The sequence below is a fragment of the Gekko japonicus genome, unplaced genomic scaffold (assembly GCF_001447785.1).
Source record: "Gekko japonicus isolate JY-2015 unplaced genomic scaffold, Gekko_japonicus_V1.1 scaffold1627, whole genome shotgun sequence".
NCBI classification, from domain to species: domain Eukaryota; kingdom Metazoa; phylum Chordata; class Lepidosauria; order Squamata; family Gekkonidae; genus Gekko; species Gekko japonicus.
Genome location: NW_015163652.1, coordinates 334,627 through 352,507, shown reverse-complemented (window position 1 = coordinate 352,507; position 17,881 = coordinate 334,627). Strand labels below are relative to the sequence as shown.

The window sequence follows — 17,881 nt, the reverse complement described above, 5'->3', positions numbered from 1 at the left end:
ATGATTTAGGAGCCGCCAGGGGGTTCAGCACCAACTGGACCAGACCACATTAGAGTAGCAGGGCAGATTCACTCAGCAATGCTTTGCACTCTTTCACTTGAGCCTGTTTCCATGCACTGTGCTTTCTCTGTTACAGGCCGCTGTGACAGACATGGGAGCTGGATCAGTAAAAAGAAACTGGTCACCTTAGCCCTACCTCATGGATACCAGAAGGCAGAGGACTGTGGGGCTGGTTCTTGTGAAAGGCAATCTCTGCTAATTCAGCTCCCTCAGCGCACAGAAGAATGAGCTCCATTTCACAAGGATCTTCTCAGGTGCGATGCAAAATCACTCACAGGGGCAGCTAACTCTGATGCTGATGTCTGACTTACTCTTTTTGTTAGGTTAACGGCTCAGAATGGCTGGCTGATGTTTCCTCAGTGGCACTAATTATTAGGAGATGGTCCCTTGATGGCCCTGTTAAACTACCCATGAAAGTATGCATAATAATAACACCCCCAGGGGTAACCCAGTTAAAATCTGTTGCAGCAAAAACAAACAAGAGTCTGGTGGCACCTTAAAGACTAGCTTCCAGTGCTGGCGGACAAGAGCCCACTAATTGGGCTGTAATTCACGAAAGTTTACACTGGAACAAAATGCTGTTAGTCTTTAAGGTCATGTTTATTTTTGCTACCAACAGACTAGCATGGCTTCCCTTCTGGCACTGTTATCATGAAAGCTTAGAAAGGGTGATCTCCCTCAATGAGGGGAGGAGGTAGTTTTGTGTGTGAGAGAGAGGCAAAGAGAGGGAGAAGAAAACAAAACAACAGTTCCGACCAGCAGAGGAAGAAGCAGTCAGAGAGGGCTGTGAATTGAAGTACTTTACAGAATCTCTCTTTCCCCCTCTCTGGGAATCTGAGGTGGGGGCCACAGATCTCCTGCCCTGTATGAGTGTCTCTTTGCTTCCACCTGTGCTCTACTTGTGTATTTGTAAAGACAGCAAATAGTCGAAAAATGCCTTCAGTGCTCTCGTCTGTAAACAGAATGAAATTCAGGCAGGGTTTCCCCCAGAACTTCTTGCTGCTTGGAGAAATGGGAAGAAATTTGTGTGCACATAGGACCTATGGCTGAAGTGCATCTGAGCATACACAGAGTACCTTTCCCCTTATGACAGGAAGCAGCTGTCAAAAAAACTTCAAGTACAGAGAGCCATAAAGCATGTACAGAATGTCTCCTCCCATACAATAGAAAATGGAGGGGGGGAAATGACAACTGAACACAGTTTATTGTGGATGTGCCTGCTTTCTCAGCTGGGCAGGAGGAAGAAATTCTGACTGGTCATTCACTTTCTGACTAACTGGCAGCAGGATCAGACACTCCTGCGAGGCAGTTTGCATGGGGGCTAGCTCAAGCCAAGGGGGCCATTGTGGGTGTCGCTTTGCCCCCACCACTAGCGCAAGGATCACCCCACAAGCTCCATGACAAAGTGAGGAGTTTGAACGCAGACTAACAACCCAGATCCTACTCTGACACACTATCCACTACAGCCAATTAGCTCTCGTTCTGGGGTCTCTTCCTACATTTCCAAATCTGTGTACAAGAAGACAGGGTCATGCTAGCCAGGAACTGGAATGGGTGGCAGCTTCTTTCCCTCAGAATACAGCCCTGCATATCTACTTAGTTTTCAATGTTAGTTACGGTGATTTTTCTCTCTTGTTCCCTCACCACAGAGCTGTAAGTGTGTCCATCAGAGCCACAGACAGATGCGAGCTGGGTCATGTGACAAGGCTTGCAAAAGCTGTCCTTGTTTCCATGGAGTTTCAGGGCAGGCTGCTTGATTCTGTGTATGGAAGGGAGAAAGAGGAGCACATGTCAAAGGGGAGCGAAGCTCACAGCAAACCACAAAATGTGTTCTTCTCCTCAGCATTTAGGAGATGTGAAATATCCCATCGTTTCCCCTGACTTTTCAGTTTCCGTTTAAAAGTCAACTGAAGAAAATGGAAAGCCATATGACATTTGAACACTCCACAGACAATCACTACGAAAGATGAACCACCGCTTGCCCCTCTTTCGGTGACTTCACTGTAGGCAACATTTTCACCAGCAATGCCCCCTGCTTGGGCACACAGGAGTGTTCTGAAGTTCTGCACTTCCCGGGCATTTCCAGCATGACACATGGAGAGAGGGGGCTTCGGCCTCCCCCCCTGCTTTCCCCCAACCCAAAATGGCCTGAGGGCATGCTATTTGCCCCATTGGGATCTCCATGGGTACTAACAAGTTACATATTAGTTTCCACAATGGGGCAAATAATGCCCCCCAGGGCTGTTTCAGATCAAGAAAGGAGGCCTAAGCTTCTCTCTCCACACATCACTTTCCTGGTCCAAATTGGGCCTGCGTATACCTGGGAAGTGTGGAACTTCAAAACACACCTATTCACCTGATACAGAGACAGATGGACCTGTAAGCTACACAAGGGAATTTGTAAGTTGTAGGTGGACCTGTAAGCTACACTTCCACATATGTCACAGTCCCTCCCTGTATGGTGTGTCATTTTTGTCTTTTAGTCTCTAAAGGACACCCTCTTTTCTACCAGAGACAAATCCCTTATCAGAAGCGTTGCCAGCTCTGGATTGGGAAATACCTGGAAAAATTTTTTTTTGGGGGGTGGAGCCTGGGGAGGGGAGGGAGTTAACTGGGGTGCAATGCCATTGAGTGCACCTTCCAAAGTGGGCATTTTCTCTAGGTGAACTATCTCTGTCACCTGGAGAGAGTAGCTGTAATCCCAGGAGATCTCCAGACACCACCTGGAGGTTGGCAACCCTACTATTATAGCTGGCATTCAGGTTGCTGCTGTTTTACAGGCAGAAACTCTGTGCCTTTGACCACTGTGTGAGGGGCAGAAGGAATCAGCAGGTTGCAGGAATCAGCAGGCAAGGCTGTTCCTATCCCTGCATCTTGATGAGATGAAAAGCCGTTATCAGTTGAGTGACCAGCCTGTAGTTTTCTCCAGTCATTCCTCCAAGGAGTTTGGGATGTTGTACAAGGTTCTCCCCTCCCGCTAGCTCTGTAAGGTCACTGATGCCCAAAGTGACTGGAGTGTTTGGGAGTTGTTTGTTTTAACTTTTTATTTACTAGTTTTTTTACAAGTCAATACAGAAGGAGGAGGAGGAGATTGGTTTTATACCCCGTCCTTCACTCAGAGTCTCAGAGCGGCTTACAAACTCCTTTCCCTTCCCCTCCCCACAACAGACACCCTGTGAGGTAGGTGGGGCTGAGAGAGCTCTTTTGAGGACGGCTCTTTCAAGAACAGCTCTGACAGAACTATGGTTTGTCCAAGGTCATCCAGCAGCTGCAAGTGGAGGAGTGGGGAATCAAACCATGTTCTCCCAGATTAGAATCCACACACTTAACCAATGTTCCCTCTAAGATGTAGAGTCCTGTGAGCAAAAATTCTACTTTGTGAGCTACCAGCATTAAAGTTGTGAGCAGGTGATTTGGCTACTGCATAAATTAATGTGTTCTGGAGCCATCCTTCCTGAGCTGAGACAAAAATGTGTGAGCTGGAGGCTAAAAAACTGTGAGCTAGCTTACACTAACTCAGCTTAAAGGGAACACTGCACTTAACCACTACACCAAATTGAGAATACCAACACCATAATAAATAACAATAAATTAAAATAAAGAAAAAGTTGATAGAAGGAGTTGGGATGAAAATAAGATTGTTGTGTATTACTTTCAAGTCTTAGGTTAACTGGTGAGGATTGGACCCCTCGGTCTCCCAGCTTCTACTCCAGTACTCTGAAACCACTAAACCATATGTACAGAGATACATGGGGAAATATGGGAGTGAAGGCAGCATAGTATAGCCTGATCTCATGAGATTTCAGAAGCTAAGCTAGGTCAGTACTTGGATGGGAGATCACCAAGGAAGACTCTGCAGAGAAAGGCAAAGGCCAGCCACCTCTGCTTCTCACTTGCCTTGACAGCACCTTGTTGGGGTCGCCTTGAGTCAGTGGCAACTTAACAGCACTGATATATGTAAGGGAAATACAAAGACAATGGTATGAAATAAACATGGCCTTTGTTTTCAGAGTTCTGACCAATGAATGCAAAGACACTGAGATGAATGACGAGCACCTGGCAGTGGGTCTTTTTAGCTGACTGGATTAAAGTTTGTCCATAATTGGTAACCTGGCAATTTGGAACTGTGCTACTGTTTTGTACTGATTTATGATGTCCCTCCCTACCTAGCATACCATCAAGTCTACCCCCCCCACACACAAATATCTGGTTATGGGTCTACAGCAAAAGCAAGTTATCTCAACACACACCACAGCATTCCTTACCTGTGCTCCAGTTTCTTGCGGCTAATACACATGGCCCGCTGGTAGCCCTGGGCAATGCACACTTTATGACGGCTGCATTTAACTTTCTGGCAGGGATCCTTAGTAGTATCCACACCTGGCAACAATGGTAAAGGAGCATAAGTGATTAGCATGTAAATGCAACCTTTTTTCCACCTACACATGCAGGTGCTACCTGCCTTCTGATGTTGTTGTTGTTCAGTCACACAGTCGAATCTGACTCTTCGTGACCCCATGGACCAGATCACGCCAGGCCTTCCTGTCTTCCGCCATCCTCTGAAGTTTGCTCAATTTCATGTTCGTTGCATCTATGACACTGTCTACCCATCTCATCCTTTGCCGTCCCCGTCTTCTTTGACCTTCAATCTTTCCCAGCATCAGGGTCTTCTCCAGTGAGTGCCCCCTTCTTATTTGGTGGCCAATCTGATACAATCTGCCTTCTGATACAGAGGCACTAATCAGTGTACAATGGCGTACACTCCCATCCACAGTGAGATATCTTGTGCATTTGTATCTGTCTTACATAGAGATGCTAAGGGATCATATTAACTCAGCCACATGCACATGTGAATATGCAACCATATGGATCTCTTTCGTTGCAAAACCGGAAGAGGGAGCATATGTCCTCAAACTCCTGGTGGATATGCTCAAGCCGGTGATGGAACAACTCAATGGTATTAACCAGCAACTGACCGTGATGAATAAAAACTTTGCAGCACAGCAGCTTCAGCTGAACAAAACAGAGAAAAAAGTGGAGCAGGCAAACGAGAAAATTAAAGAGATAGACACCACAAGCAAGAAGTAGAAGAAAAGGTTGGGAGATGTGGAAACGAAGCAAAATTGCCAAGAGAATCGAGTTTTGCAGCTACAGATGGAAAAAGCTAACATGATACTCAGGTTTCAGGGGGTTCCTGAAACAGATCGGAAAGATCTGAAGAGGGTGCTCAGTGAGATCATCGCTCCATTGGTAGGCTTAACAGTGGATGAACTTTTAAACGAAATGAAGTCAGCCTATAGGGCATACTCCGATTACATTTAAAAAAAATAGCCTATCTGGAGAAATAGTGGTCAGGTTTTCAAGAAGACAAACCAGAGATGCTATTTTAAAAGCAACATCAGCAACCCCACTGAAAATGGGAAATGTAATCATCAAAACCTTAAAGGACATTCCATTTGAAATTAGACAAAAGAGAAAAAACTACAAGGACTTAATTTCTTTCCTTCAAACTAATGGGATATCGTACAGATGGGCAGTTCCGAAGGCTGTCATCTTTAAGATCAACGATAGAAGAGAGAAGATAGACTCCACTTTTAAAGCTAAAGAATTTTTGAGACGTCAGCTGGGGACAGAGGAAGAGTCCAAAGAGGTAGAAACGAAGTCTAGTGACTCTGCTAACTCTGGAATGGAAGAGGACTCTGCGGCAGAAAAGGGTGCAGGACCTGCCAGAGTGGAATATGATTTCAGAGACAGAAAGCCGAAGTAAAGGCAGAAGGACTTGGAAAATGGCCTTTTGAAGCGAAGAATAAGAAGATGATCAGAGATTTCTCTCATAACAACTAATAAAATAGCAAACAAATAGCGAACTGTTATAAGCAAGAACTCTACAAGTATATTGTGATATTAATACTTATAGTACTAACAATTTTACTAACAGTGAAAAGATCTCCTCCTCTTCGGGTTTTAGTTTAGTGTGGTTTGCTTTCCTTTATGCTTAGTTGTAGTCCCTTCCCTAATATTTCTTTGTAGTTTTTAGTATTTGCAAAATAAAAAAATATCCCTCCGGGGATTTTTAACCCCCCCAAAAAAAAACTGTTTAGTACAAGTACAGAACTTAAAGTTGGTCGAAGACAATGGTGTGTAATGACATTATGTAATTATATTTGTCATGATTCCCCAAACTGAGCTAGCCAGTTCCACTTTCTCTGACAAACATACATTAGTGTTCAGATGCTTTATTTTTAAAAATTCTGCCAAATTCCATGGCTTCTGGGTGTCCACACACAGCAATTTTATGCACAATTATGCACATCTAAATCCTAGATCTATGAGATTCATGCATATACCGAGGTCCATGAGATTTTTGCAACAGTGAATAATTACCATGCCACAACTAGAAGAAAAGTTGAAAGTAATACCCCCTCCTCCTAATCAGAAAAATCTGTGTGCAGTTATAAAAAGTTGTACATCTGGATGCACAACCCCATTGGCTTTGTGCTATTTACCCAAAACTCACTGTGTTGGCTCGCTGAATCTTCTGATGTGGAGATGAGTGTTGCCATTCAGGGTTACCATGTAGATGTAACTGGTTGCCTATGATTACAGCTGGGTTCGGGGTCATAGGCTAGAATCCAATGCAGAGTTTAGGGCACTTTAAGCATTCCAATTTTAATGGTGCTTCGGTGCTGCATTATAGCTCGTAAACATTATGGAAATCCAGCCTGCAGCAAGGCAGCCTAAAAATTGCTTTTGCACTATTTTCTGAAGGTCAACGTATCAGTATTCTTCTCAAACCAGAGAAGTCAAGGTATTCTTGAAATGGAATTAAATTTATTCAACAAAACCAAGAGAGAGGACTGGTGCGTACTGGTTCCATTTTTATTGGCAAAGTAAAGGAGGGTTTTTTTGTAAAAAAACAACAACAAAAAACCCAAATCAGCTATGCCTTGAGTGGACAATGATTGGAAGTCAAAGTTGTCAGGACTGTATGTTGGTAACTAATGAACTCCTCTATCCCAAAGGTCTCAGAGCTTGAAAATGTTATCTTGTGTGTGTGTGTGTGATATGTATTCTTGAATGGTCAACCATTCTCAAGCAACACAAGTAGCAATAATGCAGGAACTGTGGCAACCATAAGCCTTCACTGAGCAAACCCCAATTCTGTCAAGCTTTTTAAGACTAGAGTGTCTAACTCAGCTGAACTAGTAAACCATTCTGCCCAATCTTCTTTGCTTCGTCTTCCTCCTGGACCTCTCCTTGCAACCAGTATTGTTTCACCTTTCTCTTCTCCATCAAGCTCCTCTTCAAAAAAGCCACCTTTTCCATAAACCAGTCTGACAACCTGCTGCAATCATCTCAATCAGCATGATCGGGTATGAGGAGCTGGACTGAGGTTCTCCACAACCCTCCCCCACTAATACGATTATCTTAATGATGACACCTTATGTGACAGAGCATGCATGTACAGCGCCAACCACTGTGCATGCACACAGCTGGATCAAGGCTGAACAAAGCAGACAACGACAGAGAAAGTTCAGAATCCATACATTACTCCCCAAAAGATTGATTATACTAAGTAGGAAACACCTTTAATAACTTGAAAATTTAACAAATTTAACAAATGAAGAGACCCAATGGGCTTTTCTGGGAAACTTTGCTACCACTCACTCCACTCACTCACAGCATTCTGACTTGACTAGTCACGACTCTGAGTAAATGAACACAAGCCAGGTATGTCATGACTTGCTCCCATTTGTATTGACTTGACAAAAAAAGCTACTGGGTCAGCATGATACTCTTCTTGCAATAGGCAGCCATCATTTAAAAGGCAAGCAGAGTTAAAAAAGGAAAATTACCTTCATCAGCTGGCTGATTATCCTCCCAGCTCTTGATGTAGTCATCCTAATGTGGAGAAGAAAGCAAATAAATAGCTTAGACAAAGGAAATGTCTGCTATGAAAAAAAATCCAGACGCTCAGAACTCCTGACTAATCAATCCTTATAACATATTATATTAATATTATATAGAGAGTGCAACAGTGATAGTCCAAATTCCAGGAAAGAGGCTCTGTAAGAGAGCTGCAAATAATGTAGGAATTCTTCTTGGCTTCACTGTCCGCTGTGTTCAGAAGCTGAACGGCTGGATTGCTAAATTACTTGGCCTTTTAAAATGTATTCTTCTACACAACTATTAAAAGGTATGGCCCAGGTTCTAAGAGGTTTGTCCTTTGTTTAGTTTGCTGGAGCGCTGGTAACAAAATTTAGGAATGACAGCACTTCCTGATGCCAACTTGTTTTTGAGAGTTCTGAAATTTGGCAAGCAATCCACAGCAATCAATGGTACCATTTTTCTGCTTTCAAGTGTTATGCAAGCACAAATATGCACACCAAAGAGCTAGAAAAACAAAGCAAAAATGGTTTGATGTGAGGGCCCTCAGGGAACAAAATGGCTGTCCTGTTTTATTAAAATGAAGCTGTCCTGTGTTATCAAAACTACCCAACCATCAGCCATCTTCATTTTTAAAAGTTTGTGTATTTTTTCTGCATATCAGGGCAAAATTCTTTTGAGGACAGGACAACTACTTTTGAGGCAGAGGCAAGTAACTATCAGGTAGCTTTCCCTCAGCTTTTACACAGATATAGGGTTGCCAACCCCCCTGGTTTGGCAGGGGTCCCCCGCTTTTGGGGGGCTTCTACCCACTGGCGGCCAGCTGGCTGCCGGAGGAAGCCCCGCCCACAAGCCTCAACACTTGCCGCCACCCCTCTCCCTTCTCTCTTGAGGAGGGGTGGCTGTGGGCCAGCCACGTGCCCGATCTCCACTCAGAGATCGGGTGCGTGGAAACACCTGGTCCCTGCAGTTAAAGGGGCCCCTTTAACTGCAGGGAGCCGGCACCCCTGTTGGGTGGGCCGGGAGAACATCCCCAACGTGACATCATTATGTCGGGGATGCCCCGCCCCCTCCAGGAACGCCCCCCAAAGTCCCCCACTGGGGGTGAAGATAGGATTTGGCAACCCTACACAGATACCTTGGTAAAATTGCAAATAACCATCTCCTCAAATGGTTCATTTTCTAGGGTATGGTAACTGCCTGGTGATCTTACCATGGCTAGAAACAATGCTTCCTGTGTTGGTCTGTCAGGTGGCAGGCCAATCTTTCAAGCAGGGAATGGGCCTACTTTTCCCTTTTACAGGGATTTCTCAAGTATGCTGAGGCAGCTGCCAGGACCTCAAAAGGGCCCACCACCAACCACTAACTGCCAGGGTACAGGGCCCCAGCACCATTCTTTGACCAACTAAGGGAGATGGCTTGAAAGAACACATGGGAGATCACTGCAGGGGTCTTAACCTCTGAGGTGATCTCCATTTCTGGCTGAGAGGCTTACTCGAGGAAGGAATTGGTTCTCTTGTCCTCCTTCAAGCTCCATCAATACTGGTGAAGGAAACTGCTGAGTGAGAAAGGAACGGTGTGGGACTGTGCTCATGTGCAAATGTACACATGAATGCACTTCAGGGGGTCCATAGAAGGTTGCCAACCTCCAGGTGGGGACTGGGAATTTCGCAGGATTACAACTGATCCCCAAATGACAGGAATCTGTTCCCCTGGAGAAAACGGCTGCTCTGGAAGGTGGATTCTATCACATTATACCCTGCTGAAGTTCCTCTCCTCCCCAAACTCTGGCCTCCACAGGCTCCTCCCCCAAATTCTGCAGGAACATCCCAACCCGGAGTTGGCAACTCTAGGTCTGTAGGAAGTCATTTTACCCAGCCCCCTCCCAACTGGAAGGATATTTCACGATCGTTGAGCAACCATCAAGAATGTCTTTCTTCTCACAGTTAAATCTCTTATTTCAAACAATACCAATTAAAATGAGATAGATTTTGTGGAAGCAATTAATATCTAAATTTACTCAGCATGGAAAAAGGCCAAGTATGAGCAAAAACAGTGCTTGATGATTATAGACTAAAGGGAAGATTAAATGTTCTAAATATAAAATGATATTATCATGCAAACTGTCTAGTATAGTTAACAGAATGGCTGCTTGCTGTTAAAAAAATTACGATGATACAGAATTAACAAAGTCTCGGTGATTTATGCTCATGGGTTGTACTGTGAAACAATATACCTGAATTAAAAAGCAAATACATGAACATTATGTGATCAAAAACTGCTTGATGATTTGGAATCATTATGAATTAAGATTTAAATCATATACAGCATAATATCTGAAAACTCCTTCAGGCACGCAGCCAGACATTTCATGGGAAAAACGGCATTAGACTCATAGGAGGGGGCACTAAGGTTGCCAAGTCCCCATCACAGGAAGCCTGACACTCAGTAGGAGGGGCCTGATGATGTCACGGGCAATGTTTAGCAATGTCATGGAGTGGGCTCTGGTGATGTCACACTAAATAGTTCTATTAAAAGTAGCTATTTTGCACACTACTAAGTGTGTATCACATGGTATCTGTGTGCAGTCACAATCATGATGAGCTTTGAAGGGATGGGCCATTTAGGAGACTAAACATTTTTTAAAAAGAGAAAAGAAATATCTATGTGCAAAGTGTAAGTCAGCTTTGAGTGCCAGTTACTGCTCCTATCTACACATGTAGTGGTTATATAAAGCTGGCATGCATAGAAGTCTTAGAAAAAGCCATGTATCTACAATATGGCACACCAAAGGCTGCCCGGGGAAACTGAATTTGCTTATGAGCATACTAGGAGTCCTTTGTGGATTTAATCTGTACACCCCTAGTCTTCTCCTAAAAGATTTTGACGGGCACAAGACATAGGATTAAAAGTTGTGCTGGGAAAGCTGAAGGTAGGTGAGTAGGTGGAGGGGACGGCAATTAAGTACTGCCATTAATTGCTAAAGTCTTGCCTGCAAATCACTTCCTCCAACCATGCAGTTAAGATATGTAAGATTACTGTGTGATGAAGGGAAGGTACTCTGCACACATGCAGAGGCTTTGCGGTCTTGGCATTCAGAGAACTGACAAGTTCTTGCCACATCTCTTCCTACAGTGAGAGATTACAGGGCTTAAGACTGCTCAGGTATTGGGCTCTCTTAGCTCTTTGGCCTTCCATGATACAATACTTTGTTTTTCATCATGAAAGGTGCTGCAGTTTAAGCCTGCCTTAGCATCACACCTCTCCAGTCCTTCAGCCCTTATTTCAGATTTTTAAGGGGGGAATGTGAGAACAGGAGCTGGATAGCGGTTGTTCACTGGTGCATAAAGGGCATTCTCTACATGCTCAGAAGCATGATTACCTACACAGGAAAGTTACATCAAGGCAATTTGTAACCAGGCTGAGTGAAACCGGACATTCATTTTCTGCTTCTCCCCTCGCCCCCAGCAGCCCTTCATATTACAGAGGCGAATTCCTCACCCCAGACACCCCAAATATGGTGTAAATCTCTAACTAATTTTCTGCTCACTGTTGTGCCTACTCATCACTGTGGACATTAAAGAGGGCAGGAAGAAGCAAGGGGATAAGGGAGAAACGCTGATGGGAAACAGCAGGTGAGAACGCATTTGGACAGGAAGGGGTTAACTAACTCAGCTCCAGCAGCTGTGCCTCTTCCTGTTCCTTCACAAGCTAGAGATTTACTTTTTTTGTTTGTTTTAAATGAAAACTAGGAATCTGGAGGGGGGAACCAGACATTTCAGAGGGTGGCTTTGCCCCCAATGCCTCTCCCCCAATAGCTATGGGCCTGCACCTTTTTGTCACAAAAGCTAACAGTACCACAGGGCTGACACTGTTAGTCAATGTGGCCAAGTCTGCCTCATTGTTCTCGAAGCAATACTGAGGGAGGATGAAGATTGAAAAAGAGATTGCTGACTAAAGGCAGAGTATGGACACAATGTCCCCTCTTCAGTCTCGCTGTCCATCCTTACAACTACAGGCAGAATAAAGGGCAGAACTGAGCTTTTGTGCCAGTAAAATTAGCTTCTGGGAAGGCTCAGACTGTTGGCCTTGGCTCAGGCGCCATCTTAGGCAGTGGTGGGCCAACCTTCTTTGATCCTTTTCCCCAGCTCGAAAGGCCATGTGGGCTGGTTTTGTAGAGGACCAACCAACAGAAGGCTTAGCTGTGTGTAAGGTGCTGTTTGAGGAAAGGGACTGGAGTATTATTATTATTTTGCAACTGTTGTAGATGTAAGGCTTTATTAAAGTTGATCCTAGCTAAAAACCAAGCCATATAATCAGAAAGGTGACACAGCTGAGTTCTTGCTGGCCTGCAGCATCTCAGACTATAGATGGGCAACCACAGGTTCAAATGCTCGCCGCCCCATTAAAAGCAAAACACAACTCCCTGTATACACACACGGAATGCCAGAGAGAGGGGGCTTCTAACCTACCCTTTTGTTCTCAACCTCTAAAAGTAGGAAGTGTTCTAAGAAGGAAGTGTTCAAATGTGCAAATGTCTCCCCCACTGCTGCAGTACAAAATTGGTCTGTCCTCACAGTTTGGCTCTTAATTCAGTGATGATTTATTCTATTCTTGATGAACAGCCTTTTGAGAAGAGTTGGTTTTCATACCCCGCTTTTCTCTACCTCAAGTAGTCTCAAAGTGTCTTACAATCGCCTTCCCTTTCTCTCCCTGCAACACTTGAGGTAGGTGGGGCTGAGAGAGTTCTGAGAGATCACTAAGGGGACCCAGCTGGCTTCATGTGGAGGAGGAGAGGGGAATCAAACCCGGTTCTCCAGATTAGAGTCTGCTGCTCTTAACCACCACGTGATGCTGGCTCTTTTGACAGTGAAGTTGGGTTTAGTCAGTACAACATCTAAGCAACACCAAAGTTTTTTCTCTGCAAAAAGAGCCACCCAAGGGGCATCGGTTCACACATACATGAAATGTCTGGCCATGTTCAACCACTTGATGTTCTTTGAAATAAATAAACCATTCCCAAGATGAAGGACCTGTGGCTGAGGGGACCACAAAGAAGATGATACAGATGCTTTGTTGGGATGAAAAGGAAACCGGAGGGTTTTTTAAAACAAAAAATCAGTACTAACCTCCACCTCCTGGATAATGCAGACCACAGCAGAAGGGAGCAGCAGGAAGAAGAAGGGAGAGAAAAAGAGAAGTAAACAATCTGCATGCATAAAGAGGCAGCACAGAGCTGCTAGAGCGCATCATGGCAAGGCAGCGCAACCACCGTATAAATTCCCAGTAACGTCAGAATTCATTTCCAAGAAATGATCTGTTTTATTAACCACTGTGCTAATGCTCTTTTTTTGGTTGTTTATCCCCAGTTTGCAACCATTAAAGTCATTTGCCTGTAACAATGGCAACAGCAGATTTGGATTGCAAGGGATATAAATCAAGACGAGGGCTGATAATTCAGGGCATTTATTAAGCAGCGACGTCTCCCTCCAGAGGTTTCTCTGGCCTATGGGGCATGAACAGCACAGTCTCAGCAAGGGACTCTGGGGCTCCACATCATATTTCATGCGCTGACATTCCCAGCAAGACATACACTTGATTATGCGCCGTTTGCCTCTGCAAATAAAACCTGAAACAAGAGCATGATTAAGACTATTTGTAGGCCGTTGTCGTTATGGCAGCAGCCTGGGAGGCCAACTCCCCTGAAATGCAGTGCAAAAGGAATATATTAGAATACAGACAAGGGAAATCATAGGCATGAGCTCAATAATCCATACTGGAATCCTGTCCACAGACTGGATTCCAGTCCTAAATCTTTTCCGAAAGGCTCTTCCGTGGTCACTGCCTCCCGTCACCCAACCAAGTGACACAGACAGTAAGGGAATGAGAACAGAAGCACATTTCTTCTTGCCCATATAAACCCTTACAAGGTGTTTGTTTTCCCAAACATGCACAAACAGAGTTACAGGAGCTAAGCCAACTAGAGGCGTATCCTCCAGTAGTCATTGAGTCAGAACACGGTTCTATGTTGGTCTTGCAAACAAGTACGGATGCTGCAGACCTCATGGCAGCCCAGGTTTGGAAGACAAGTCCACAGAGTCTGAGTGACGTGACCACCTGCAGGCTACATTTTGGGTCTCTCTGGGTGGTTCTGCATCTAGCATTTGCTCCACATTTTCTCAACTGGGAGGAAAAAGTGCCGCTCCAAACCATATTCGAATACTCAGGGCAATGCCATACTGACTGCAAAGTCAGCCCTGAATGGCCATAAAATGGCCATAAATCCATGCAGAAGGTACCATAAAATCTGGTGATCAACAGAAGTGAAAGCAGCATGCAATGCAGAGGGGAAATTCTGTTCCAACGTCAACGGAGGGAAAAGCCAGTGCAGAATCAGTCCCAGTCTTGCCGCAATTCAACTCTGGCAGATGCTGAACTAAAGGGGGAAGGTCTGAGGGGGCTGCATGGGCAGAGAGGTCTGCTGAATAATGGTGGCGAGTCAGTGAGGGAAGGGGAAGCTCTAAGGAACAGGGCTGGGTCCCTCATGGGTGGGCCATCAGCTTGTCAAGAGGCTGGCTCCCTACTCACAACATGGCAGTGTGTGAGCTAAGTTGGCGGGGATTCGAGCTCACTTACAAATAACTTCCCAAAAGCTACTGAGTAGCCCCCCTGCGGTGTTGTTGTTCTTAAAGTCAATTGCAATATATCACCAGATGAAATGGTGGTGGGAATTCCTCCATTTCAGTTTCCTCCGCTGTCTAGCTGCCTGTAGGAAATTCTTCTTTGCTACAAGTGAGCAGAAGATTGCCTGTTTTTTTAAAAAAACCTGTTCTGTTCTCTTGCCACTAGCTGTACTGGAAAATCCATGGCCAAGGGAATGTTATTAGAAGTGCTGTAGCAGGTATAGGGGCCTAAAGAATGGCCATGTGCCTAGGAGAAAGCTGCTGGAAGCAATAAGCCATTGATCTATTTTAGAAGTGGCTTGCCTCTTCCAGAGTGAGGAAGAGGAGGAGGAGGAGAATGGTACATTGGACCTACCTGAAGGTTCTTTCTCTTCAGTGGGGGAAGAAGTCATCCACATCCCACCCAAAAAGGGATTGCAAGAAGGACGGGGTGGCAAAATAAGGAAGACAAATTGAGAGCACGTGGATGGCAGCGAACATATAGAAGAGCGATCCATGGAGGGGCTTGGACATGACTGGAGAGGTCAGCCAGGGCCACTCCAATAGGAGCCATGCAACAAAAGAAATTTCCATAGCCAATCGAGCGAGCAGAGGCGTGACCTAACCAGTTCCTGGATTACTTCAGTGGGGGGAAGTCCCACTGCATGAAGGCTGTTATTGGTAGAGAGTGGTTTTTAAGTTTTCACGACTTGTTGCAAAACTCTTCTGCCGAACGCCGCCTCTGCTGAAGAGGCTTGGTCCATTCTGTAGTGTCACACAAACGTGGAGAATGACACCCACGTGGCTGCTCTGCATATCTCTTCGACCGTGGCCCGCATGGAAAACGCCGCTGTTGTTGCAGCTGCTCTCGTGGAGTGTGCCGTCAGCTTGCCTGGGGGTGTGAGGCCTTGTGCCTCGTAGGCCTTGGTAATGCACTGCCAGATCCAGTAGGCCACGGTAGCTTTTGATGCCTTTCCCCCCTGATTTGGGCTCCCGTAACAGGACATCTGACTGGCGGAAGCCAGTTGTTCTGTTGAGATAGATACATAGAGCCCGGCATACGTCCAGTTTGTGCCATGTCTTTTCTTTGGGGTGTGTTGGCTTCGGGCAGAAGGAAGGCAATACAATCGGCTGGTTGAGATGGAATGTCAAATTTACTTTCGGGATAAATGATGGTTCCATTTGCAACGTTACGGAGTCTCGCTAGAATATGCACAGCTCTTTCCTTGCTGAAAGCGCGGCTAGCTCGGAAATCCTCCTAGCTGTAGGTAACCACAATGAGGAATGCGACCTTCCATGAGAGAAGCCGAAGCTCTGTGGATTTCAACGGCTTGAATGGTGGTTTGGTTAGGGTATTCAAAACCTTGTGTAGACTCCAAGTGGGGAATCTGTGGTTTACCAGAGGAGCCAGCTGTCTAGCTCCCTTCAGGAACTTTTTTACATAACTGCTGGATGATATCTTCCTTTGATTCTGGCCACCCAAGCATGCCTGTATGGCTGCCACTTGGCGGTTCAGTGTGTTTGGATGAAGTCCCCACTTCCGGCCCTCAGCAAGGAAGACTATGACTTCCCTGTCTGTGGCCTGCATCGGTTGTATGCCCATGCTCAACGACCATCTTACGAACGTCCTCCATGTATGGCTATATATGCGACGTGTAGACGGTCGCCTCGCCTGTAGCATGACTTCAATCACCTCCCGAGGGAACCCCTGCTGGTTAGTCAGGCCCGTTCAATTTCCATGCAGTCAGTTGTAGCCATGTCGGCTCCGGGTGTAGAATGGGCCCTTGGTGTAGAAGATCCGGTCTCTGGGGTAGTGTCCATGGCTCCCCAGTTGCCAGTTGTACTAGCTCCGAAAACCATGGCCTTCTTGGCCAGTGGGGTGCCACAAATACTACATTGGCTCTCTCTCTCCAGATTCTGCTGAGCATTGCCCCTATGAGGGCTGTAGGTGGGAAGGCGTATAGTAGGCCCTGTGGCCATGGGTGAGAGAGTGCGTCAATCCCCTCTGCTCCCGAGTAGTGGTATCGGGATAGGAACTGGTCGACTTGGTGATTCTGAGAGTTCGCAAGGAGGTCCATCACAGGCATTCCGAATCGCCGTGTGATCTCGGTGAATACTTCTTTGCCCGGGTTCAGGTTCTCCCTGCTTAGCCAGTCCGCCTGTTGGTTGGACAGGCCCCTTAGGTGTTCTGCCCGGAGACTTAAGGTGTATTGTTCTGCCCATTGAAGCAGAATCCTTGACTCCTTGAATAGGGATTTCGACCTGGTGCCTCCCTGTCGGTTGATGTGTGCCTTTGTGGACATGTTGTCTGTGCGTACTAGCAGGTGCTGGTCCTGCATGTGTTGGTGAGAGGCCCTCAGTGCTAGGGAGACAGCCCGGAGTTCCAGCCAATTTATGCTGTGAGAGGCTTGTTGTGGGGACCATTTGCCTTGCGCGATCAGGTGTCCGCAGTGCTCGATCGTGGAGATCATGAGGCCTTGTAGTGTAGCCAGTTGCATGAGGTCGACATACCCCCTGGTCCTGACGCTCCTTACCAAGGCCCGAATTTTGCTCTGTTTCTCCATGGGTAGTGACACTGTGGCCCGTCGCATGTTCAGTCTTGCGCCCAGGTGGACGATGTCCTGCGTGGGTGTTAAGTGGCTCTACTCCTCATTGATGATGAAGCCGTGCGCAGACAGGAATTCCTTCGCCCTTTTCATGTCGCGGGCTGCTGTCTGGAAGTCTCCCGCCCGTAGGAGGGCGTCCACCAGTGGTACCTTCAGGTCTTCCATCGTGCTGTCAGGTAGCATATAGAAACGTCTTGCTATCGATTGTAGAGACGAACCCCCCCCCTGGATTGGCCCATTCTTCCCATATCACATCCTCAACGTAATCAGGAAAGGGTGAGAAGGTCTGTACCTTAACGGGTCTTTTGAAGCCTCTAGGGTCCAGCTTTGCCGACCTGGATGATCTGGGTTTTTCCATCACTTCCATTTGATAGTTTAGTGTGGAGATGACTTTAGTCAGCAGGCACTGGAAATGGTCCATTTAAAACAGGTGGGCTTGACTTCCATCTCATCCCCTGACCATTCCCCTTCCTCCTTTTCAGTGTGGGGCATGGATATAATGGAGGAAGGTGTTTCCGCCAGATCAAAGCTAAGACTGCGCTGGCGTTGCCTTCCCCGGCCTTTGCCAGCTGATGCCCGGTCAAACCCTTTGGGTAGGGCGGCCTGCATCTGTTCCCTTTCGGCCTCTGATACCCCTGATGCCTCGCTTTGGGGTAGGTGTCTGAG

The 17,881-nt window shown here is 46.1% G+C and overlaps 1 protein-coding gene across 1 annotated transcript in view; it reads right to left on the bottom strand.

Moving 5' to 3' along the window:
- SPOCK2 (sparc/osteonectin, cwcv and kazal-like domains proteoglycan (testican) 2) overlaps positions 1-17,173 on the bottom strand; it is a 39,222-nt gene extending 22,049 nt beyond the window's left edge. Inside the window, exons 1-4 of the mRNA XM_015407681.1 lie at positions 16,541-17,173; positions 7,917-7,962; positions 4,326-4,440; positions 1,705-1,819 (exon numbers count right to left, since the gene is read on the bottom strand). Of these exons, the coding sequence (XP_015263167.1) occupies positions 1,705-1,819; positions 4,326-4,440; positions 7,917-7,962; positions 16,541-17,173 (909 nt within the window). The remainder of the gene's footprint in view (positions 1-1,704; positions 1,820-4,325; positions 4,441-7,916; positions 7,963-16,540) is intronic.
- Between the last annotated feature and the right edge of the window lie 708 nt (positions 17,174-17,881).